Below are 26046 nucleotides of genomic sequence, written 5' to 3'. Positions count from 1 at the left end.
TAAAAAAAAAATAGAACAAAAATAGGACTGTATCAGAGTGATCCATATGAACAGTGTTTTTGAAACTGATGCTGGAGGCAATAATCAGAAAAACCAAGGTACAAAAGCAGGAACCGATATTTAAAAATGGCGTCAGTGTATAGTCCTTACTATACTACTTAAACCTTGTTTCAGTCCTTGGTTTGCTTTTTTCTTTTCGTTTTTACGTTTAACTACATTTTAGGCTTTGGCCACAGAGCCGTAAAAATAAGCGCGAAAATGGGTCCCACGGTGAGAATAGTAGATGGCCAGACTGAGCTGTAAAATATCGCGCAGCAACATCGAACCGGCCCATCTTTGGCGCCGTAAGAGCCGTAAAAATAAGCGCGAAAATGGGTCCCACGCTGAGAATATTAGATGGCCAGCAGACTGAGCTGTAAAATATTGTGCAGCAACATCGAACCGGCCCATCTTTGGCGTCGTGTCACAAACGAAGGGACGAATTCATTTTATTGGCCGACGGCGCAGTGCCAATATAACGATTGTTAAATCAATAATGTCCATGATTAAAAAAAGATAAATGCACGAAACAAAAAATAAACACCAAGATACCTTAGATACCTAGTATGCAGCGTACTGAACGAAATTTCTAGCAGCTCATCTAGCCAAAACAACAACCCAAAACCTGTATTTTCATCTCGCGACACGCCGTAATTTACATCCACGTGTGGCCATGCTTTTTACAGCGCCCACTGCCGCGTAATTTTACGGCGCTTACTGCTCTGACGGCGCCGTAAAAAATCGCCCGTGTGGCCAAGGCCTTAATCTTAATATTGGACCTGTGTTTTTGAAAATCGTGTTAGTTGATAAACCCCATAAGTACCTACATTATTAAATAATATTTGATATCCAAAGCGGATTTATGTAATTATACATAAATTCAGGTAATTTTTAGTTTTCCAATGTATTTAAAAATAAATTTTAAAATTATCATACAGGTAAAAGTCGAGTATCGATTTTAATGTCGCAGTGTTATATAGAGTTAGAACTGTTATATCGAAAATGCTATTTTATAACATTTTTGTACTTTACAATATATTGCTGAAGAATAAATCGATTCAAGGTTCCCGACAGTGATTTAATCAAAGGTTAACTAAAAAGGGATAGTTCTCTGGGTTGGCTGTATACCATATATAGTTAAATAGCCTCTAACATCGAAGTAAAACAACTTCTACGTTAATAGGTATAATTTAATAAAATCCTAAAAGATCCCAATGGATTGTATAAAATATGTTCAGAACGAACGTTTTCGGACCTATCAGTCCATCATCAGTGAACTCATATACTTGCTAACTAGTCCCAGAACCAAACAATGGTTGTAATTATAATTTAATCTACATTCTAAGGTAGTGAAATTGAAAAGGCTTAACGCTGCTGTTAGAAGATGGTTGGTTAAAGTTTTCGCTTAGGGTTTCACCATGTTCCCAGAGCTTATCTACAATACTGTAGATTTTATGTAGCCAGGAACATCTTAAAAAGATAAAACAAACGCCTAATCGTCTCAATAAATATTTTAAACTAATTTGGAACGTAATACAGTAGAACCCCTCTAATCCGCCCTCGGATGGTCCGACGCTCCGGGTAATCCGACCTGCCCGCATGCCCCGGCAAATTCCTTCAGTGCCTGCTCGCAATTCTTTCAGTGTTATTTCGAACCTTGTGGTGTGTACATATGTTTTCAAAATGTCCGCGAAACGTAAACACATTACTCTTTCGTTAAGTGGAAAACTTGAAGTGCTTCAAAGGCTGGATAAAGGTGAATCACTACAAAAAATTGCCAAGGAACTGAACGTAGGCGTGACAACATTGGAGAAAAAATCGGAAAGACATTGAATCACATACAATGACGATAGATGGAGAAAACGCTCTTAAGAATCGAAAAACATTGAAAAAGCCTAAACTTGAACTGCTTGATAGTGCATTATGGATGTGGTTCAGCCAAGAAAGAAGGAAGGGAACTCCGATATCTGGCCCAATCATAAAAGAAAAGGCAATAATTTTGCACAAAAAACTAGAAGTCGGAAGTGAGTTTAAAGCTAGTGAAGGCTGGATTGATCGCTGGAAAACCCGTCATGGTATCCGGTTTATCTCAATTTGTGGTGAAAAATTATCTGCTGATGCTGAGGCGGCTAACGAGTTTTCGGTGAAGTTTCAAGAAATCGTAAAAGAAAATGAACTGTTACCTTGCCAAGTCTATAACATAGACGAGACAGGCCTAAATTACAAAATGCTTCCCAGTAAAACCTTAAGTGCGCCAAATGAAACCGTAGCGGGAACGAAATTCTTAAATGATAGGTTAACTGTTGCTCCTTGTAGCAATGCCGATGGTACACACAAGATGTCCCTGTTTGTTATAGGCAAATCTAAGAAGCCCAGGGCTTTCAAAAACATCAATTTATCATCATTGCCGGTTTATTACCGCAATCAAAAATCTGCTTGGATGGACTGCAATCTTTTCAAATCGTGGTTTTTCGACGAGTTTGTGCCATGTGTTGAGAAGGATTTGAAAAAGAAAAATCTTCCAGTTCGAGCTCTACTGCTATTGGACAATGCACCATCGCATCCCTCTGAAGAGGATTTAGTAAAAGGAGATATAAAAGCTATCTTCCTCCCACCAAATGTCACATCACTTATCCAGCCAATGGACCAGGGAGTAATAGAATGTTTTAAGAGGCGTTATCGCCGAAAATACATAAGTTCTATCTTAGAAAAATCCGAAGAAGGATATGAAATTTTTCAAGCCATGAAATCCTTCAACATTAAAGATGCTATCTATACAATGGCTGAGTCATGGGCAGAACTGAATCCTGACACGCTAAGAAAATCTTGGCGTAAGCTTTGGCCAGAAGTTATGACCGAAATTGACCAGATCGAAGATGAGCAAAACGACGTTAAAGTTTTCGCTTAGGGTTACACCATGTTCCCAGAGGTTATCTATAATACTGTCGATTTTATGTAGCCAGGAACATCTTAAAAAGATAAAACAAACGCCTAATCGTCTCAATAAATATTTTAAACTAATTTGGAACGTAATATGTAATTAAAAGTTTATTACATTGCTAAATTAATGTCTACCTAATCAAGTGTTCAAAATGTCCTCCGTTGTTAGTTTGACAGCATCCTAATCGATGGTAGAATGCGTCTATTACATTTCTCCATGTTTAAGAAATTAATCTGAATTCATCGATCATTCTTTGCCTTAGTTCTACAACTCTTGCTGGTTTAGTTTTATAAATATTTCAAGTATCCCAATAAAAATAATCTTTAGGATTCAAATCGGGTGAATGAGGAGGCCATTCAATACTACCTAATCTATCCACTACTCCATCGCTCGGGAAATGTATGATCTAAACAACGCCGAACATTTACACCAAAACGAGATGGAGCTTCGTCTTGCTGAAACCATATCTCATTAAAATTGGCTCCAAACTTGTTTTTCAGGGTAGGTACAAATTCATTTCTAAGTGTAGCATTTCATTATTATCGCTTGTTAAATTTCCTTCTATAAAATTAATGAAAAATAATAATAAATAAATAACAACATTACTTAATTCAAATTGAAAAATATTTAAATTTTAAAAATACAGGAAACATGGTATGAAGCTTAACGCTAGGCTACATAGTAAACACTTTTTCAGTAGGTATATACAGTGCTAGTCAAAAGTCCGTATCCCCCTCGTATCTTTTGAACGGTTATACCTATAATAGTGAAATTTGGAGGGAGGAAATAAACGGACATAAGCTTCTTAACTAGTCATGACAGGTGACGTAATTATGACAGATGACTTTACAGCGCCACTGTGACAGATAGTTTTAAATGGGACCTTATGGAAAGTGATATTTGAAAGGTATTGAAAATACCTATTCAGTCATACTAATTCTGTTTGAGTTTAAGCTAATTTTGATGAATAAATGAAATAAATATAAAATTGTAGTTTCGCATTTTTAATTAATAAAAATTCAAAATTCCGCACACGATTACTTGTCAAAAAGGTTGACGTTGACGTAAAAACTACTAGAGAATTGAAAAACGTCAACTTTTTTGACATACGAGCAACAGAGCAGTACATACGAACAACAGTTAAAGTTAAACCTCCTCTTTATAGATTTCAAACAAGCTTACGATTCTGTGATAAGAAGGCGTTTGTACCAGGCCCTAAGAGTACTTGGAATTCCGGAAAAGATGATCAGACTCGTAAAAATGACCTTAGTGAAGACCGACAACAGAGTAAGGATAGAAGGAAGCCTATCAGGAAAATTTGAAGTTAAAAGGGGATTAAAGCAGGGAGATCCGCTGTCCACAGTACTTTTCAATTTCTTGTTGGAAGCGATATTGAGAGAGAGTGGAATACGAACGAAAGGTATGATCTTTGATAACAGAAACCAGGTTCTGGCCTTTGCGGACGATGTAGTGCTAATGGCAAGAACGGAAAGGGAACTGCTGAGGATTTTCAAACTCTTTGAGGTAAAGGCTAAGCAGTATGGATTGAGAATTAATGAGCAAAAAACAAAGTATATGGAAATGGGACAGACCTCAGATGAAGACACACAACTGAAAACTACCACAAACAACGAGAATAAAGAGTATTGCTTCAGAAAGGTGACGGAGTTTCAGTATCTTGGAGTAATGCTAACAAGTAAAGGGGAAGAAAGCCAGGAAATTGAAAAAAGAATCTCGAGAGGAAGAAAGACAGTCGGAGCCCTACACAAACTACTAAGAGCCAAAATTAAGACTCTATAGAACAGTGATCCAGCCCACAGTTCTTTACGGGAGCGAAACATGGGTCATGAACAAAAACCAAGAAAATATGCTGAACATCTGGGAGCGGAGTGTCCTAAGGAAGATATTCGGGGGAGTAAAAAACGATGAAGACGTTTGGAGGAGACGAACAAATGCAGAGATCAGAGAGCTGTACCGGAAACCAGAAATAAGCCAGATGGTCAGAACAAAGAGACTAAGTTGGTTAGGTCATCTTGCGAGAATGGCTGACGGAAGGTGGCCAAAGGACTCGCTGCTGAGAGGGGAAGGAAACAGGAGAAGGGGACGACCCAGGAAAAAGTGGCTAGAAGCATGTAAGGAAGACCTGCAAACAATCGGGATATCAAATTGGAGAACTGCGGCCATGGACAGAAGAAAATGGAGAAAAACCGTAGAGAAATTCCAAGCCATGGGCCTTTAAGGCCTGTTGAGCTATATTATATATATAAGCTTCTTAACTAGTCATGACAGGTGAAGTAATTATGACAGATGACTTTACGCAGCGCCACTGTGACAGATAATTTTAAATGGGACCTTATGGCAAGTGATATTTGATAGGTATTGAAAATACCTATTCAGTCATACTAATTCTGTTTGAGTTTAAGCTAATTTTGATGAATAAATGAAATAAATATAAAATTGTAGTTTCGCATTTTTAATTAATAAAAATTCAAAATTCCGCACACGATTACTGGTCAAAAAGGTTGACGTTGACGTAAAAACTACTAGAGAATTGAAAAACGTCAACTTTTTTGACAAAAAAATCATAGGCGGGCATTTTAATTTTTATTAATTAAATGCGAAACTACAATATTATATTTATTTAATTTATTCACCAAAATAAAAAAATCCAAAAAAATTAGTATAACTGAATAGGTATTTTGAATACCTTTCAAATGATGTATCGCTTGCCATAAGGTCCCATTTAAAATTATCGGTCACAGTGGCTCTGTAAAGTCCTCTGTCACTATTACGTCACCAGTCATGACTAGTTAAGAAGCTTACGTCCGTTTATTTCCTCCCCCCAAATTTCACTATTCCGTTCAAAAGATACGAGGGGGGCACGGACTTTTGACTAGCACTATATATAGTGTTTCAGTAGATTGAAGTAGAAATTAGTAGATTTACTCATGGATTTACTGAAAAATAGTAGACCTAATTAGTAACCCTGAGTGGAAATACCAATTTGACAGTTAACTTATTTGGCCTCAAACTTTATAGGCACTAGTAGCCATATTTCGAGTTGAAATTCTGTGAGGTGTTGTTCTCTGAGTTTGTATTAGTAGGTAAAATATTGCAAAACCTCTTAATTTTAAAGAACCGCTTGGATTGACATGAAACTTGGAACACACATAGCTAACAAGTCAAAGAAAAAAAGTGATATTGTGCCGATGTGTGCTTTTGCCCTGGGGAGTGTGTTTCACCCCTTCTCTGGGGTGAAAAAATATACGCCCAAAATAAGTCCGGAAATGGATTAACTGACTAATTCTAAGCAACTTTTATTCTATAGTGTTTTTTCATATTAAGTTAAAAGTTTTCTTGTTATTTGCGAGTGAATATGTTCATTTTTCAACAAAATAACCACGTTATTAGACGGTTTTAGCAAATAACTCAAAAAGTAAGTATTCTGTCAAAAAAAAACATTCTTAGCAAAAATATAGCAGGTAAAAAAGTGAAAAGAATGGTGTGCATATTAGGTCTCCGGACCTAGCAGAAGTAGAGTTATAGCTAATGAAATATAGGTTCATATTCGTCAAATTCCAAATCGAATATTTTAACGTGAAATAACCAAAAATTTAAGCACTTTTTGGGGAAAACTCATTACAACTTTTTCAAAGTGTTTAAAAAAAGCTTTATTTTTGTTTTATAAAAAAATTCCAGCATCAAAAGTAAACAAGTTACGCTTAAAATAAGGTTGGTTCCTTTTTTTTTGGTAAAAAAGTCGGGAAAATCACACCCTAATTAGCATATCAAATTAACTTAATCGTTACCACTTCACAAGTTGCTTTACTCCTGTATGTATTGTTTACATGATTTGTAAGTTTCTTCGGTTTGAAGTCCTTATTTTTGAAAGGACTGTAGTTGAAAGGGCATTGAACGAATCACTAATCAACTTTTCAGCAGCCATATCTTAACAAATTTTTGTCTTACAGAAAAACACAAAAATAAAAATATTCAGAAAAGCAAATCCGTTTTTTCTGCTGTTTGAGATTTTTGGGGTTTCGAATAATTTTAACCTATTTTGAAAAAAAAAGCATTCTTTCAAAATTAGAAATTTTAAAAATTTTACTTAAAAACTATTTTTTTTTTCAAATGAAACTTACACTTTGAATCGATGAAACTTACAGACCATATAAACACAACATAAGTGAAGCAATTTGTGAAGCGGTAACGATTAATTTCATTTAAGTTGCTAATTAGGGGGCGATTTTCCCTATTTTTTTTTGCAAAACAAATGGGACCAACTTTATATTGAGCGTAATTTGCTTACATTTGATGCTAGAAACATTTTTATAAAAACATAAAAAAATAAAGCTTTTTTTAAACACTTAAATTTCACGTTGAAATATTCTATTTTTTCTCTGCTTCTTCTAGGTCTAGATACCTCATGTATGCACCATTTTTTTCACATTTTTACAGGCTATATTTTCTCTAAGAATGTTTTTTTCGATAACATACTGACTTTTTGAGTTATTTGCGAAAAACCGTCTAAAAACGTGGTTATTTTGTTGAAAAATTAACAAAGTTGCTTAAAATTAGTCAGTTTATCCATTTCCGGACTTATTTTGAACGTATATTTTGCCCCCCAGGACGAAAACACACATCGGCACAATATCTCTTTTTTTCTTTGACGTGTTAGCTATGCGTATGCCAAATTTCATGTCAATCCAAGCGGTTCTTTAAAATTTACAGCAAAAATAGTGAAAGAACGTACTATATTAGATAAGGGAATCAAACAAACAAATTGTTTTTTTTTGCTTGGACTATTTACTGTTATAGAACTCGTAGATAGATATAAATACCTGCTGGGACATGAAATTACGATTGGCAGGGATAACCAGACTCATGAACTGAAGAGAAGAATCGGTCTTGGGTGGGCAGCATTTGGAAAACTGAGAGAAACTTTTAAAAGTGAGTTGCCCACATGCCTAAAGAGAAAGGTATTTGATCAGTGCGTCCTCCCAGTCTTGACGTACGGATCAGAAACACTTACCTTAACTAAATCCTCGGCTACCAAACTAAGAGTCACGCAGAGAAGAATGGAGCGGTTAATGTTAGGAATAACTTTGCGAGACAAAATCAAAAACGAAGAAATCAGGAGAAGAACAAAGGTGACTGACGTCATCGAAAGGATAGACAGGTTGAAGTGGAAATGGGCAGGACACATAGCCAGAATGACATATGGGCGATGGAGAAAGAGGCTATTAGAATGGAGGCCAAGAGAAGACAACATAAGCGTCGGTCGACCGCCTACAAGATGGACTGACGACTTAAGAAAGCTAAATAAAAACTGGATGAGAGCGGCGCAGGATAGATGGAGTTGGAAACGAGGGGAGGAGTCCTATGTTCAGCAGTGGACTTTTGAGGCTGGATGATGATTTAATGTTATTACTATTTGTACCAAAGCTTTCCAATGGCTTGTTCAAAAATACAGACCAACTGGTTAAGGAGTAAAAATAAAAAAAAACGAATATCATATAAATACTTATTTATTCTTCACCTATATCTACCTTACTTTCTACTTCATCTGAGACGACGAGCACCTCGGGATCTGTTGCAGCTGGTACCTCGGTTTCAACAACAGGCACCACAGGTTCTATCTTAACTGGTAACAAATGACTAATGGGGGAAATGATTTCTTGCTTATCTAAGAACGTTGTGCCGGTGTCTTGCAGATTTTTTAAGCTAATACCCAGTTTGGAAGCGATATGACTCGGAGGATAGATGATATGAATGCATTTTTGAACAAACGGAACAAGATCGTCTGAAAAACACATACATAACCTCGTAAAAGCGTCTTTGGAGTTAACAGAGAATGCCTGCTGTTCTTGACTGTACAGTTTCTGTAAACATTTCGCTATGAGAAGCATGGACGCTTGGAGAGTATCTACAACTTCGTCTATAAGCGCTATCGGGGGACATAGTCGTAGCTGATTCAAAGCTGCCAGAATATTGTTAAGATATTCCGCCAACGGGTAGAATTCCAGTAAACTTTCTGGTGGTCTAACTGTATCGTCTTTGTTGAACTTCCACGACTTGGATGGATTATTTTTATCAATTAGAGTAAATTTCTCGATATTCTTCATAAAATTTCTATCTGCCTTCGCCACATTATTAACGAATCGTTTTTGGATGTGTTTTGTGAATATCGGGATAAGAAGATGCCTGAAGTCACATCCTACTTTACTAAACGAATGTCCAAAATACATGCACTGATCCAAAATCATCTCAAACGAAGTTACGTTGTCCAAACAACTATCTAATGTTTTTACAAATATCCCGATCTGATACTGGACCCAACCTTTGAATATAAGAGGCTGATTGATTGTTTTATCAGATGCCACAGTCAATGGGCTTCGTTCATCGTCATTAAAAATTGCAGAGTACTGTGTCAAAATGTTAAATAAATTGATTCTGGTCACTTCTATAGTTTTCGTCAAGTGAACTGTGGGGTCTTCTTTGCCTAGTGAGTTTAACTGTTGCTCCAACCAATATGTTCTTGTTTGTAGGAATTTTAATCGGAGCTCTGGCTCTGAAACAATGTAAAAATCAACTTTAAATTGTTGAAATCGTAATATACAGGGTGTTAGTAAATAAGTATGAAAAACTTTAAGGGATAATTCTGCATGAAAAAATAATGGCAGTTTGGTCTATAAACGTATGTCCGCAAATGCTTTGTTTCCGAGATACGGGATGTTGAAATTCTTATTTCAAACTGCCAATTTTTGTATTGCTCTAAGACCGTTTGAGCTATGGAAATTAGATTTGGTGGGTTTTAAGAGGTAGTTTTTGCGCTTTTTTTGACATATAAATAACAATTTAGCATTCATCATTGGCGCACCTACGGGTAATGGTCTGAATTTTTTTAAAGAAAACAATGATACGCCACTGAGATATTTCAAATTAAAAATTATATTTGGTTTCCACGTTTAATTTATGATAAAGAACCTTTCCTGTGTTTTTTTCATATGGTGCATCGTTTTTATGCAAAAAAATAAAACATCTTCGCGCGTATTTTTCATTTCTTAATACATTATCAAGAACTCTCCAATATAGTAATATCAAACTAGAACAATAAAAGAAAATGTTCAACAAATGTACAACAAATGTTCAAAATTACTTACTTTAAAAGTGACAGAGTAATTTTATATTCACCATTGGCGCGCGTACGGGTAATGGTCTGAATTTTTTAATGAAAATAATAGTACGCCACTGAGATGTCAAATTATAAATAATTTTTTAATTCCTCGTTCAATTTACGACAAAAAATATTTTTTGCCTTTTTTCATATGAGGCCTTTTTTCATTATACAAAAAAATAACACATCTTAACGCTTATAACGGTGGGGGGGGGGGGGGCGGAGAAGTAGAGTAGAAAATAAAAGAATAGAAAGGTAGGAAGTAAAATTCAGTTGTAAGTAATTGATTGCAAATTGAGACTATGTTTTAATACCAGCAGTGAACAAATATCAATAAACTATTGAATTAGATAAAAGAAATAGTAATAAATTGTATTTTGTGAGTATACCTACATTGTATTTTAAAAATTCGTCAATAAATAGGTGAGTGAATTCACATCACATTAAATTAAAACAAACACATAGGACACAAGACGAAACAACAAATAATGTGGGAAGTTTAAGTTAGGATCACTGCATTTAATTTATTTTAACTGTCTTTTTTTCTACTCTACTTCTCCACCCCTCCCCCTTTAACTTATATCTCAGTTTGAGGTACCTATGGTAGGGGAGCCCAAGCGGGGATTTTTGCAGTTACTCGAGCGCGTCAGATTATCATATGGGGAGAAACGTGGTACCCTGCAAATGTACCTCTGCCATATATTGGCTCTTAACACAGGGGAGTTCGTTTAGGGGGGACCGAAAAAAAAATCTACCCTTAAAAATACTCGAAATTGTCAGATTAAGATAAGGTAAGTTAAGTACATGCAAAACAGTGTATATTTAAAAAATCTGACGATTTGAGCGGGGAGGTAAGGGAATTGGTGAGTCACAAAATTTCACAAGAAAAGGCGAATATTTCGCGAAATGAACGTCAGATCGAAAAACTAAAAACTACACGTTCAATATTTTTCAAAAATCTATCGATAGATACCAAATACGACCCCTCGCAGAGAGGGGTGGGGGGTAAATTTTAAATTTTAAATACAAATCCCGCGATATTTAGCAAAATAAACATCAGATCGAAAAACTGCAAAATACACTTATTTAATATTTTTGAAAAATATATCGAATGGTACCAAACGCGACCCCCCACGGAGGTGGGGTGGGGGGTTACTTTAAAATCTTAAATGGGAGCCCCCATTTTTTATTGCAGATTTGAATTCTCTGCATAAAAATAAGCAACTTTTATTCGAAACATTTTTTCGAATTATGGATAGATGGCGCTATATTCTGAAAAAACGATTAATGGAAATGGAAAATTAAATTAAAAAATGGCAAGCGCCCGCTAAAATGGAAAATTTTACTTAACTTTTTTTGGTTTTAGGACCTAATAATCACAACCCAATAGGTCCCCAAAGCGCTCGAGTGACTGCACATTTAGCATACTTTGCTCCCCTACCATTGTTTATGTATTTTAATACACTACATTGTTTTCTATTAATTAACATTTATTACTGTTTTAATATATATGACTGCTAATTTATATTTTAGCTACAACTTTTTAAGTTTTTAGCTTTCTGATTGGTCTTCCCTTACACGACCACTACTCCTTTCATTAGAACATCAAGTAGTACTAGCCTTAACAATTTAGGTTACAGCTGCACATCCACATCTAACATACATAATACTCATTCTACCCGTCTGTATCCAAACGTTGTGAATCTTGCACTAACACACACATTAATAAATAGAATTATGTTAATAAATATAAATAAAATAATAAAAACAAATTCTTTAATAAGTAAAAATATAAATCTTTAAAACCAATAAAACCTCCAAAAAATTTTTGTAAACAGTAAACATTTTAAAAAATTGTATATATGACATACACTACTTTACTTCACAAACACAAGAATTAGACACAGATTTGTTGGTTGTCTCTCAACAACTATCTCTTCACCCTCAAGAAATCCCAAATACTATAAACTTGTTTACCTTTGTAACATTCTCCGTCTTTTCCACCATATCCCGTTAGCATAATTTAAGCAGAAACATCATGTTATGGAATAATGAGGTTATAGCTCCTTGTATCCGAATCATTTAGTGACTTGTAACCGTTGACCTGATGATGCTCTGCAACCTATAGAGAGCGAAACCGGTCGTCGGAAGTACACAATTAAATGATTGAGAGTACGTCTGTCTTTTTCTTCATTTAAAATGAACTCTCACATGCAACCCATTCAACAAATATAATTTTTAATTTGAAATATCTCAGTGGCGTACTATTTTTTTCTTTAAAAAATTCATGAATTATGAATACAAAATTGTTATTATTATATCAAAAAGTGCGCAATAACTATCTCTCAAAACCCACCAAATTTAATTTCCACAGCTCAAACGGTCTTAGAAGCAATAAACAAATTGGCAGTTTGAGATAAAAATTTTAACACCCCATATTTCTAAAAATAAATAAATATGAAAAGGACGTGGTAGCCAGGATCATTGCAGGAAACAGGGCATATTACTCATTAATGACCTACTTAATTCAAAAATACTCTTAAGACCAGCAAAAATAAGAATATTTATATAAGACAATTATTCGTCCCACAATAACGTATGGAAGCGAAACGTGGACTCTGAATCAGCGGGAAACGACAAAATTACTGGTACTTGAAAGAAAGATACTGCGGACTATCTATGGGCCTTGCAGAGACGAGACAACAGGAGAATGGAGAAGAAGACACAATGATAAACTCTAGACAATATATGGAGATGAAAACATAGTACGCTACATTAAAGCAAACAGAATACGATGGGCGGGTCACGTGCTAAGATCAAGTGACGAAAGACTTCTGAACGCCACATTCTGGGAAAGGCCCGATGGAAAAAGGTCAGTTGGTCGCCCAAGAAAGAGATGGAAGGATGCAGTAGCCAGTGATCTACGCAAAATGGGAGTACAGCAATGGGAAATAGCTGCTCAGGACCGACAACAATGGAGGGAAATAGTAAACGCGGCCAAGACTCACATAGAGTTGTAGAGCCAAATGATGATGATGATGATGATATCTCGGAAACGAAGCATTTACGGACACACATTTATCGAGCAAAGTGTCATTATTTTTTCATGTAGAATTACCCCTTAACATTTGTCATACTTATTTACTAACACCCTGTATAGTGTATGAGTAACTACAGTCCGTACAATATAGATACCGTTGCACGTCATCCGCGTCATAGCACGTGACGTCACATAATACCAACACGAAATATTTAAATCGTACACCGAGAGAAAAAATTCTTGGCATAAAGAAACTTTACTTATATTTAAGAAAGATCGTCTTGGCATATTGCCTAAGAAATATATCTTTGTATATAATATATAATTTTCTAAAATATTTTTTATATAAAATATATTTTTATTTATATAAACACAGTTACTACAGAGGGTATTTCTGAAGAATTATTTCTTGCGGTTTAAAATATTTATTTGATTGCAAGAAAATTTCTTGTTCACAAATATAAATATGGATTAACTTAACATTATATTTCTTATACTGCAAAATATTTGTAGTTTTCAATTTAAGAAACAAAAACTTTAGGATAAGAAAATTAAAATGTAACCATCAATGCATTTCTTAGTATTGAAGAAATTTATCTGTAAGAAATTATTGAGTTGTGTTTAAAAAACTCGTTTCTTTATATGTGAACCGGTATGTTTAAGTTAATAGGATATGTCAACTTTTAAGAAATATTGCTCAAAGAAATCGGTGTTTTAGGAGAAAAGAAATTGTTCTCTCGGTGTAGGTGTGTTCCTTTTTAGAATCGTTTAAATGAGTACACTGGAATTACAGCCACTAGACATATTTTATTATATACGCGTAGAAATAATATTGAAAGATTACTATTAATGTAAATTTAAAGAGACCTACCCTAACTTGTTTCATTTAATTTGTATAAGTGGAATATAAAGCGCTTTTATAAAGCACAGTTGTTCGGATTACGCTCTAACTGCGATCGAACAAAGATGACATTTTGGCATAAATTGGTAACATTTATTTGACAGTTGCGGTATTGACACTTCAGATTTGTTTTTATTCTTTACTATACGCTCTGAGCTTCGCTGGTGTCGCTCCTGGCGGATTACTAATTCAACTTTCACCGGTAATTTTTAAATTTATTATTTAATTGTTATCGCTTTTTATTTACAACGCAAAAAAGTAATTAAATTGTAATCGATTTTTTTAAGATTTTGCTAATCATTTTGACGTTCTATTGATAAAATATGAATATCTTACTTCGGATACTTTCACAATTATCGTGTAGATGGCGCAGATTAATTTATAATTACATATTACGGAACATTAAAAAAACTTAAATTCAGCATTTAAAACGTAAGTATATTTAAGGTAAAAATATATACCACAGCTTTGACCAACTAATATTTTTTATAATTAATGTTTTTAATTTTAATTTTAACTTAATCACTTTGACATTTATGTCAAATTTCCGGTAAACGTTTGCAGACTTGCCACTACTGGCGCTCGTGAATTTGTAAATATCCCCTCTACGTACGAGCTCACAGCGTATACGCTCTGAGCTTCGCTGGTGTCGCTCCTAACGGATTACTATTCAACTTTCACCGGTAATTTTTAAATTTATTATTTAATTGTTATCGCTTAATATTTACAACGCTAAAAAGTAATTAAATTGTAATAGATTTTTTTAAGATTTTGCTAATCATTTTGACGTTTTATTGATGAAATATTAATTTCTTACTTCGGATACTTTCACAATTATCGTGTAGATGGCGCTAAGATTAATATTACGGAACATTAAAAAAACGTAATTTCAGTATTTAAAACGTAAGTATATTTAAGGTAAAAATATATACCACAGCTTTGACCAACTAATATTTTTTATAATAAATGTTTTTAATTTTAATTTTAAATTAATCACTTTGACATTTATGTCAAATTTCCGGTAAACGTTTACAGACTTGTCACTACTGGCGCTCGCGAATTTATAAATACCCCCTCTACGTACGAGCTCACAGCGTATAAGTATTTGTTTGGTTATATTTATTGTTTTTATTATTTACTTTTTAACGTAAGATTATAACTTAATTCTTGTTTTCTATTTCTAATATTTTTATTTATTTACATTGAATATTAATTTGTTTTGTTCTATAATCCACTTCGTAATAATTATGTGATATATTTGATTTAAAATGAATTCAAGATTTTTTTGTACTTGGGCAACAATGTCAACTTAGATCTCTGAAGTAGATAATGACGTGCAATGGTATCTATATTGTACGGACTGTATACTATCCGAAGATAGTGAAGTTCTTTACACTAGTCGTAATGTGATATAAATATGAAAAATGTGTGAAAACGACAAGTTCTAAACCATCAAAGGCAAAAAGTAATTGATTTAACATTTGAAAATTTACAAAAAATGAAGCGGAAAATAAATAATTGTTAATACCACAGGAAAAGAAGCTAAAAAATCACTTATTAAAAATGGAAAAATTATTGCCTGCTATTTTTCAACTGCAAATTCTGGGGGAACTAAACAGAAAAATCATAGGATCTCGTGGATATCGAAATTTTTACTGCGGCATGATTTTCTATTAACATTTAAGCAAAAAAGCGACTTTCTTTATACATTTCCATATCGTAAAAAAACTATGCATTGTAGATGAAAACATTCAAATTACGAGTTTATTGAAAATACTTGTTCTTTAAAATGAGATTTTCTAAATTAAAAAATGTTTATAAAATAGTTAATTATGTATTAAGAGCGAAAAGTGATACATTATTGCTTGAGAGTAAGAGTTGTCGCTTGACGCGTGGCGGAGAGCGGTAATTATTACTCGAAAGCAATAATGTCACTTTGCGCTTGTAATACATACAGCATTTTTTCTACAATCATTTAATAAAATGAAACTATTTTTAAATCATTAACTTTATTGTAACTATTTTATATCTGTCATTATCTTTTTATCAACTTTTATATCTTTTAGTTTAAATGTTCAATGTGTTTGTATTGTATGGTTGTACGGTTGCTACGGACGACGAGCGTAAAATCAAACTTTATGCGCTAGAGGCTAGAGCGATAAAGTGACGGTACCTACTCAGTAAACGTCAACTTTCCGTTGCCATTGACAAGCGAAAAAGTCTTCTTTATCAAGTGATTGTACAAAAAAAATTAATTGCAAATTAAACCTTAAAGTAAGCATTTTTTTCAATTATTTCTAATTAAACAAAGCAATAAAACTATTTAAAACATATTTTACAATGTCAGTTTTTATGTAGTTACTACGTATGCAAAAAGATGATCCCGATCCGTGGAGTAGATTTTAGACATTTGACAAAAAAAAGTCAATTTCATATGAATGTAGAGGTGATATTTAGAAGGGCTTTTTTGTCTCATTATCTTCGTAAGGTCTCAAATTTTCATTATTTTTTAAGTACATATATTCATTTACTTACAAATAATTGATGCAGAATAAAGTAGGTACAGTAGAGCGTCGATTATCCGAACTAATTGGGGATAACGGTGTTCGGTAAATCGATTTTTTCGGATAATCGAACTGTATTGATATAATAGCAATGCATTCTATTTATCCTTATCCATATGCGAATGAAAGCCTTATTTGCATACATCTTTACATATTTACAGACATACATGTATATCTTTAGTGACAAATAGGATAGAAATTAAACAAACAAGTACTGTTTGTATTTGCAACAAAATGAAGATATTTCCTACCCGTTCACTAGCAGCTGGGTTACGTGTCTTTTAATCGTGTGTCTGGCAAAGTATTTCAGAATGGATTAAAAAATATGAAATTTGATTTTCGGTGTTAGTTTGGCATCAAAAAATATAGATAACAAAGCTAAAAGTCCCTGGAATCTAGGGAGGAGAAATAGGTTCTCCCCGGGATCTTTTTTGAGTAAACCTCTTATACAGGGTGATTGATTAGTAGGGTAAAGCTCAATAACTCCGCTATAGTAATAGATAGCAATAAAAGTTAATAACAAAAATTTTAGCCACCTTTGAGCTTCACATTACAAAATTAGTTAGAATGTTACAGGGTGTTCGATAACACAGTGGCAGACCTAACTTATGTTTTTTTTAAATGGAACACCCTATATTTTATTTTATATTCGAAATCCTGTTAACGTCTCCATCACAAAAATATAAAAGTTTGTAATGTTATACAGGCTATTTACAAAGTTATAACCAATTTTGTATGAAAATCGTAACAAGTTTAACTCCCTGTATAAATAAAAATAAGCACAACAGCAATGGTTTATTAATGCCATATTTTTTTATTTATTGTCAAAATTTTTAAGAATTATTGACATTGCTAATTTTCTTTATATCAAATACACGGTGACTCAAAACGCAAGTACATTATTTTCTCAGTAATGTTAAATGGAACACCCTGTATTTTATATCATTATTGAAAAGTAACATTAACGTACTTTAATTTTTATGGGCCATTCCACGAACTACGCCTGTTTTGGATTATTTCGACAACGAATATTTTACTGTGCAACATAAGTAGTACGAAAGTAAATGGCGCTAATAATTATTCCAATAAACAACAATGTAATTTGCAATTTACTTTCGTTCTTCTTATTTTGCACAGTAAAATATTCGTTGTCGAAGTAATCCAAAACAGGCGTATGTTCGTGGAATAGGGTATATATAACATTCCTTATGCCCAAATTTATTAGTTTTCGAGATATTTTCATTTTTCAGAGCAAATTATTTTAGGTGTTTAAATTTATCTAAATTTTAAGTAAGCCATGACTGAATTGACAATTGAAGATTACCGATGATCAATCCGGTAATCTAACACTGTAGCAAATGAAGAAATAAAAATAATTTATTAGTAATACATTTTACAAACAAAAACACAACCACTACATGCAACATTTTTGAAACAATTAAAAACTATCTTTTTATGTAAATGCAACAAATAAACAAAGAAAATTAGTAATAAATTTTACAAAAAAACACACAAACAGAAAATACAATATTTTGTGAAGACAATTAAACACTAGGTACTTTTGTATGTAAATGTAACAATGTAACAAATAAAGAACGAAACATAATTTATCAGTAATACATTTTGCAAAAAAACATGTTTGAAAAAATTAGAAGCTACTTTTAATAAAATATTTTTAATATTTAATTACATAAGGTGTTCAAAATTATCTCCTAACACATTTATGTACGCCTAAAAACGATCATTGAATGAGCTACTTACTCTACGGAGCATTTGTAAATTAACACATCGAAATACACTTTGTATTCTATTTTTAGTCTCATCCCTTGTTGTTGGAGGTATTTTATAAACTTCATTATTAACGTAACCCCAAAAAATCAGTCCAGTTTATTAAATTCTGGTGATTTGGGTGGCCACGCTACTGGTCCATTGAAAAATGAAAATATCTCGAAAACTAATAAATTTAGACACAGGGAATGTTATCTAAAAATTAAAGTACGGTAATGGTACTTTTCAATAGTGATATAAAATACAGGGTGTTCCATTAAAAATGACTGAGTAAATAATGTACTTGCGTTTTGACTCACCCTGTATTTGATATAAAGAAAATTAGCAATATCGACCATTCTTGAAAATTTTGACAATACGTTAAAAAATATGGCATTAATAAACCATTGTTGTTTTGCTTATTTTTATTTATACAGGGAGTTGAACTTGTTACGATTTTCATATAAAATTGGTTATAACTTTGTAAATACCCTGTATAACATAACAAACCTTTATATTTTTGTGATGGAGAAGTTAACAGGATTTCGAATTTAAAATAAAATATAGGGTGTTCCATTAAAAAAAAACATAAAAGTTTGGTCTGCCACTGTGTTATCGAACACCCTGTAACATTCTAACTAATTTTGTAATGTGAAGCTTAAAGGTGGCTAAAATTTTTGTTATCAACTTTTATTGCTATCTATTACTATAGCGGAGCTATTGAGCTTTACCCTACTAATCAATCACCCTGTATATAGCATCATCTAAATCTGTGTTTAAGGCAAGTTTTATCGCATTACGGATTTGTTACCAAGTATCAGAAGGTGGGTCGCCAGACATAAAAGGTTGGGAACCACTGCTGTATACAACTGTACGTAATTTAGATGTATAGTATTTTTACTACAAAAGCGATATTACGTAGGTCAAAATTTTTGGCGTAAGAGAACTGTCAAAACATTAGAATGTGACTTTTCATTATTGCCATGTTATAATAAACATGGCAATAATGAAAAGTCACATTCTAATGTTTTGACAGTTCTCTTACGTCAAAAATTTTGACCTACGTAATATCGCTTTTGTAGTAAAAATACTATACCTACTGTGCATATGTATTTCGTGTTTTTGCAATTATAATGGAGTTTATCTGTAAATATACCGTGTCTTATTAATTTTGTACCATATTCTCCGGCTAACCCGGATTTTCGATAACCCGGATCGGCCGTCGTCCCGATTAATCCGACTTATCGAGATTCCACTATACTTTATTCTGCATCAATCATTTGTAAGTAAACAATTAAAAATGAATATACTTTTTAAAAACATGAACATTTAGACCATAACTTTTTTGTTTATATTTCTTTTCAATTTAGAAAATCTCATTTTAAAGAACAAGTATTTTCAAGAAATTTGTCTGTTGAATGTTTTCATCTACAATACGTAGTTTTTTCACAATATTGAAATGAATAAAGAAATATTAAGTATGTTAATAATAAAAGCATCACGCAGTAAAAATTTCGATACCACTGGATGGTACACCTTTTCAGACAACATTGAGTTTGAGGGTTCGTGAAGATAGCTGTAAATGATAACCACAGAACAAAATATTTGAGTTTGGCAGTGTTGCCATGTCCTTATAATGTGTATGTTTTATGCTTCAAATATACCGTAGAACCCCGATTATCCATGCTCCTTGGGACAGGATGTGGCACGGATAATTGAAAAGCACAGATAATCCGAACATTTATTTCTTAACTATAATACATATGTACGTATATACATACATATTGTACCTACCGTAAAAAGATAACAAAAAATATATCTTTCATTATGAGGCTCACTCTCGGGGTATAGAGCAGTGGCGGCTGGTCAGGGTCGGCAGGGTCGGCAGTGCCGACCCACACATTTATGGACACATTATAGATTTTTTTAAATAAATAAGTTAATCAGAGTTGATGACATTCGTTTCTGTGAAATAAAAAAAAATATCTGTGAGATAATACAGACTAAATTTTATTCATTGTTTTTAAAATAATTCGAACGATCTGATACGTTAAGTGATCCCTGTGCGTAAGAGACTTTTCAAATTAAGGATCCTAGCCAGCCATACACCCGACTGCGATTGTGTGAATTCATGGCCCGCTTCGGCTAGCCGTACCCGATCATTTGCTTGTAATAATACGCTATGGAATATTACGATAATAATACGATAGGCAACCAATTATACATTCCCCGTATTTATTTGAATGACAAGTACGGCAGAAAAACAATCTGCCGAGCAGAGCAGCGGTGATCTGCAAACGGCAAGACACGTAAAACTTTTTAAAACTTTTTACTTGGACGTTGAGATTTCATTTGGACGTTGAGAGGTGACTCATATTTGTTTGCAGAAATTGCTTGAAAATAACTCATATAATAATATCTGAGTTATCCTCCCACTCAAAAAGGTCCGGAACATTGTTTAAATAATCAAAATGTCAAAAAATAAAGGAAAAATTCGATTTTTTTCTTCATTTTTTGATTATAACTTTTAAGATCCGTTCAATAGATTTTGCAAGATAAATTTTGCAATCCAGCTTTCGCAAAAAAATTTATTTTTTCAAAATGTTGCAGAACTGAAAATAAAGCAGACAGCAAGTTGAATTTATTTTTACGTATAGAAGAATACTGCACCTTTATTCTATATGTAAAAAAATTCAACTTGCTATCTGCTTTATTGTCAGTACTGCAACATTTTGAAAAAATATTTTTTTTGCAAAAGCTGGATTGCAAAATTTATTTTGCAAAATGTATTGAATCGATCTTAATGAAATTTACAGTATTGTTTTATTATATTATAAAGGTTTTCTGGTTAAAATATGAAGGTCGTAAGTGTTAGCATAAATGGTTGAAAAACGTAAAATGCGAATACTTATTTTTTTATGTTTCTTTCGCAATTATTGCTGTACTGCAACAAGGATGACACTTTTTAAAATTTTTAACCAATCCTATATTGTAGGAAATTTAGTTACCCAACTTTTATGTCAGTGTAACTTTTCTCAGAAGTGAATATGTACTTTGAAAGTTAAAATCAAAAAACGAAGAAAAAAATCGAAGTTTTTCTTAATTTTTTGACATTTTGATTATTTAAACAATGTTCCGGACCTTTTTGAGCGGAAGGATAACTCAATTATTATTTACAAGGAATTTTCAAAATATCTATTAGACAAGTTCATTAAAAATTATCCATCATTCTTTATTCAAATAAAATAAGAAAATGGATTAACAGTTTTATATGCTGATCTAAATATTTTCGGAAGGTGGGATAAGTTACAAAATATGTTTAATTTTATATACTGCAATTCATTAGGTACAACAAACTGTTCCCGAATTTAATAAATTATTGTGCTCAAATGTGGGCAAATTCTGCCTCAAATGAACGGGATTTTTCTTGTCTCAAAAAAGTCAAAACGTATTGTCGAAACACCATGAAACAAGAGAGAATGTCAAACTTGTCTTAAATGTCAATAGAAAAAAACTTTTAAAACCTCTCCAAAACAATAATAAATACAATGACATTATAACCCATTTTGCTACTTCGAAAAAACATAGACTAGAGTTAATTTATAAACAGGTTTACAAAAAAAAAAATAAAAAAAAATAAAAAAAAAACAAAAACCAAAAATCTTCTATAAAATTGAAGCCTTTTAATTAGATGGCATACCTATCTAAGCAGACAAAACCTTGCCGACCCTGTCCCTAAAGCCACGAGCCGCCACTGGTATAGAGTTTCTGTCGAGTGATTTATTTACGGTGAGGTTATTTTGATAAAACCTCAAAAATACAATTTTAGTAATAGAAAATCATAGCACAGATAATCCGCAACCCGGATAATCTGCACACAGATAATCGGGGTTCTACTGTACAGAGAAAGCTTTGAAAAGTACATTTGTATTATATTATTTTATAGATTCTCCTATTTTTTAATTTATATAAAACATAAACGAATAAACATTTGTTGTTTGTTTTGATATTAATTATTAAAGTTAATTATTAGAATTTTTTTAACAATTTCTCTGATAGATTAGGGGATAGATTTGGCAATAGAGCTAGAAGATTGAATTTGCGGTTGAGTTGTCAGATTGCCACAACTGTTCAGCAGATATCAATTTTATGACCATTTATTATTTTGGAATTAATGTACTTGAATAATGATTACTGTTAGTTAAAAGTTTTAACGTTAAAAATTTTTCTCATTATTTTACCTAGTTTACGTTTTCCATGTTAATAAATATATCACATGCACTTTCCCGATTTATTCTAAGAACATGGCAATACTGCCAAATACTAAATTTCATTAGATTTATAGCTATCTTCATGGATCCTCAAACTAAATGTCCACATTTTCTATTGACTTGGGTACATCTCAATCTCTAATGCTTCGTTTTCTGGGTATATAGAAATTTGAGCATAGAATGCATAAATCACATAGGTACAGTTGAGTCCACGAATCTTTACCCGTGCGTCATCATTTAAAGCATATGAAAAAGTCGATGATAAGTCGGAAATTGAAATTTACTAAATGCAACAGCAAGTCACGACTTATCATCAACTTATTTCGTATGCTTTTGATGACGCACGGGTAAAGATTTGCGGACTCAACTGTAAGTCTGTTTGTCCAACTGGTTTCTATCAAACACAATTAATGCTTGAAAATAGTTACCTATTTATGAAACAGTTTGTGAAGTATTCTTTTTGCGGAGCAGTGTGCAGCGGAGCGTGTGCTATATATCGTGTAAGTTTGCAAAAATTACTTTACGCACAGTTTCATACAATATTTTATCTACGATAAACAAATAAAAAAACTGTGACTCTTCGTCACTGGAATTCAGTTCTATTCTACAATTTTTAGAACTTTGACATTTAAAAGTTCTAACTTCTTTCAAACCACAAAACTGTCAAAACTTTTGTTGTAATTTATTGCTCATATGTCATCACTATGACAACGCAAAAGTTAAGGATATTTGATTATATGAAAGTGTGCCAAAAAACAGTGCGAAAAAGTAAATCCCATTTAAAATACATTGTTACTTCACGCACACTTTAAATCCTTCATGCACTGCTATCTATAATGACAGTTTTCACAAACTAAAAACTTATGAGATAGAGTAGATAAAATATATTACAATATAAGTGAAATTTATAATTCTATACTGACGGTACCGAAACCGATGGTAAATATTCAATTAAAATGTTTTGGAAAAACTATACCTACCTAACATCAAGAATGCTTCTGACTGTATCAGTGAATCATGGAAGGAATTAAAATTATCAACAATGAACCATGTCTGAAAAAAAATATGTGCAGAATATGTAAGAAATACTGATGCAGAAGTTAATTTCCTTCACGAAATTAGGCAAAGCATTTTAGATCTAGCATATGATTTCGGCTTTGAGGTTTGAACAAACATGATGTACTTTATCTATTTGAAGCTGATAGGGAACTCCTTTCATATGAGGAACTCATTCAGTTGCAAGCAGAACTGGGATTTGATGTGTAGACAGAGTCTGTTGTATCCAAACAGCTAACATCAAAAAAATTATCGAAAGATTTTTCCCATTTTAAACAAGAAATAAACATCCTCCTTGAAAACGATCCTGACAAACGTCACATTTAAGTTTCTCAGGGAATTAACTCGGCCATTAGCTGTTATAAATCACTGAAGAACGAAATAGACAAGAAGGCAAGACAAACAACGTTGGACAAATATTTTAAGCCAGGTCCATCCGTATCAGCGAAATATGATGACAGTGATCTGCAGGTTACCATTTCTTCATCGTATTCTTATTAAAACCGTTAAAAAATATGTATGCATGCCTACATACAGATATTTTATGTAACACAAGTTATTTATATGTACTTTATGTATGTATTTTTGATTTACATTAAATAAAATGCCTTTTGAATGATAAATCATGTTAAATATTTAAAAAATTTGGAACCGATCCCATTGAATTTGTATGAGTTTGTATTAGAATACTTGATTCCTTATACGGCTTTTCGCTTTATGGCCAAGTTTTGTGGAACATATGTAGGACGTACAACGAGGTATGGGTGTAATTAACTAAGGTAGAAAAACATACCAGAAAATATATCCATCCTTCTTAAATGTCCAACAATTTGTAGACACTTCGGAAGTGAAATATCTTGCCTAAGTTGTGACAGTAACTGATGCAGCATAAGAATCCAGGCCTTGTTCACATCATCATTAATATTCTTGAATATTGCAACATCAGAATGCTTAAAGGACAACTTCCTTACATAATTGAACAGTTCTAAAGCATCTTCATACAGGCCATCCCTAATAAACGAAGTCATCAACTGGGGTATTTCTAGTATTTCTAATATTTGAGCGCTTTTTGCTAAAGTTATGGAATCTATCCTTCGTAGGGCGTTTATTTTGCTGGATACCTCCCCAAATGTTTCGCATTTTTCCTCGAATACTGGAACACCTCCAAGAAGATCATTAACTTTGTCTTCTATAACACTAAATTTTGTAAATAAATCTTTGGAACACAATGCAGTTTCTATAAATGTTTTGTAGTTTGTAATTGCTAATTCCTGAATTTGTTCTTGTAAAACCAACGCCTCTTGCTTCAATTTGTCGGGTTCGGTATTTAAATCTTTAATTTTGTAAGTGCCTAGTTTGGTTAAATAATCCTGAATTGGTGGATTATAAACCAATTCATCTGTTGGCTCGTTAGGAAAAAGGGTAGAAAGAAGAGAATTTCTCGACATGTTACTTAAACAAACTAAAACTTTAAATTTGAAAGAACTTATTAACACTTTTTAGCAAATATTTGACATTTTGATTATTATTATGTCTTGTTGACATTATATCACACGTGGCTAGTCACTTCTGTACAACGTTGTCATATTTGCATTACGTCAAAGACTTACATGATTCTAAATCCTGACCCACTACTTTGTGCCGTGTAATTTGGGTTGCCTATATGAACTTGAATCGGCGAAATGGGCATATAAATAATAAAGTTTTGCTGTATTAACCACTTTAAAAATTCACATTGTACGACATGAATGAATCAAAATTTGATTATTTAATATATGTAGTATTTGATTATTGTTTAATGATATATGTAGTACCTTTTTTGTAGATGTATTTAAAAATGCAAGTGATCTGTAGCGGTAACTTTAATAAAATAATTTTATCAGAGACATTTACTTTACAAGTATGTACGTTGTAGTCCATAGTCCATATGATCTTCCATATTTTTGGTTCTTTATTTAGGTACTATGTACTTGGTTAAAAACTTTATAATATTATAATCTAATACATTTAAAATGTAGGCAAATCTATGTCAAAGTCAAACTATGTATGTATTGTGTAATCATATTATATAATCTAATATAATATTATATAATCTAATACATTTAAAATGTAGGCAAATCTATGTCAAAGTCAAACTATGTATGTATTGTGTATAACATAACTTAAAACGTAAACAAATTTGTAATAAATAAATACCATACGATATTCTTTGTTCTATAAGAAAGGAGAATCACAGAAAAAAGTTTTAAAAAACTGTAACTAAATTATTATATCTAAATTTACATCTTAA

The 26046-nt window shown here is 32.7% G+C and overlaps 1 protein-coding gene across 1 annotated transcript; it reads right to left on the bottom strand.

Annotated features, from left to right (window-relative positions):
- Positions 1-8490: 8490 nt before the first annotated feature.
- LOC126883125 (conserved oligomeric Golgi complex subunit 8) lies at positions 8491-25325 on the bottom strand. Its single transcript, XM_050648370.1, has 2 exons — positions 24550-25325; positions 8491-9551 (listed from the first exon to the last, which is right to left on the bottom strand). The coding sequence occupies exons 1-2, from the start codon at positions 25202-25204 to the stop codon at positions 8509-8511; spliced, it is 1698 nt and encodes a 565-aa protein (XP_050504327.1). The 5' UTR covers positions 25205-25325; the 3' UTR covers positions 8491-8508.
- Between the last annotated feature and the right edge of the window lie 721 nt (positions 25326-26046).

This window comes from Diabrotica virgifera, chromosome 4 (genome assembly GCF_917563875.1).
Source record: "Diabrotica virgifera virgifera chromosome 4, PGI_DIABVI_V3a".
NCBI classification, from domain to species: Eukaryota; Metazoa; Arthropoda; class Insecta; order Coleoptera; family Chrysomelidae; genus Diabrotica; species Diabrotica virgifera.
Note: the sequence above shows the minus strand (reverse complement) of the source record. Positions and strands in the feature narration are given on the sequence as shown.

Excerpts from the sequence above, each read along its gene's own strand:
- LOC126883125 (XM_050648370.1), bottom strand. The coding sequence starts at position 25,204 with ATGTCGAGAAATTCTCTTCTTTCTACCCTTTTTCCTAACGAGCCAACA. Across the intron at positions 9,552-24,549 it reads AAGGATGGATATATTTTCTG|AGCCAGAGCTCCGATTAAAA; the intron begins GTATGTTTTTCT and ends ACATTGTTTCAG.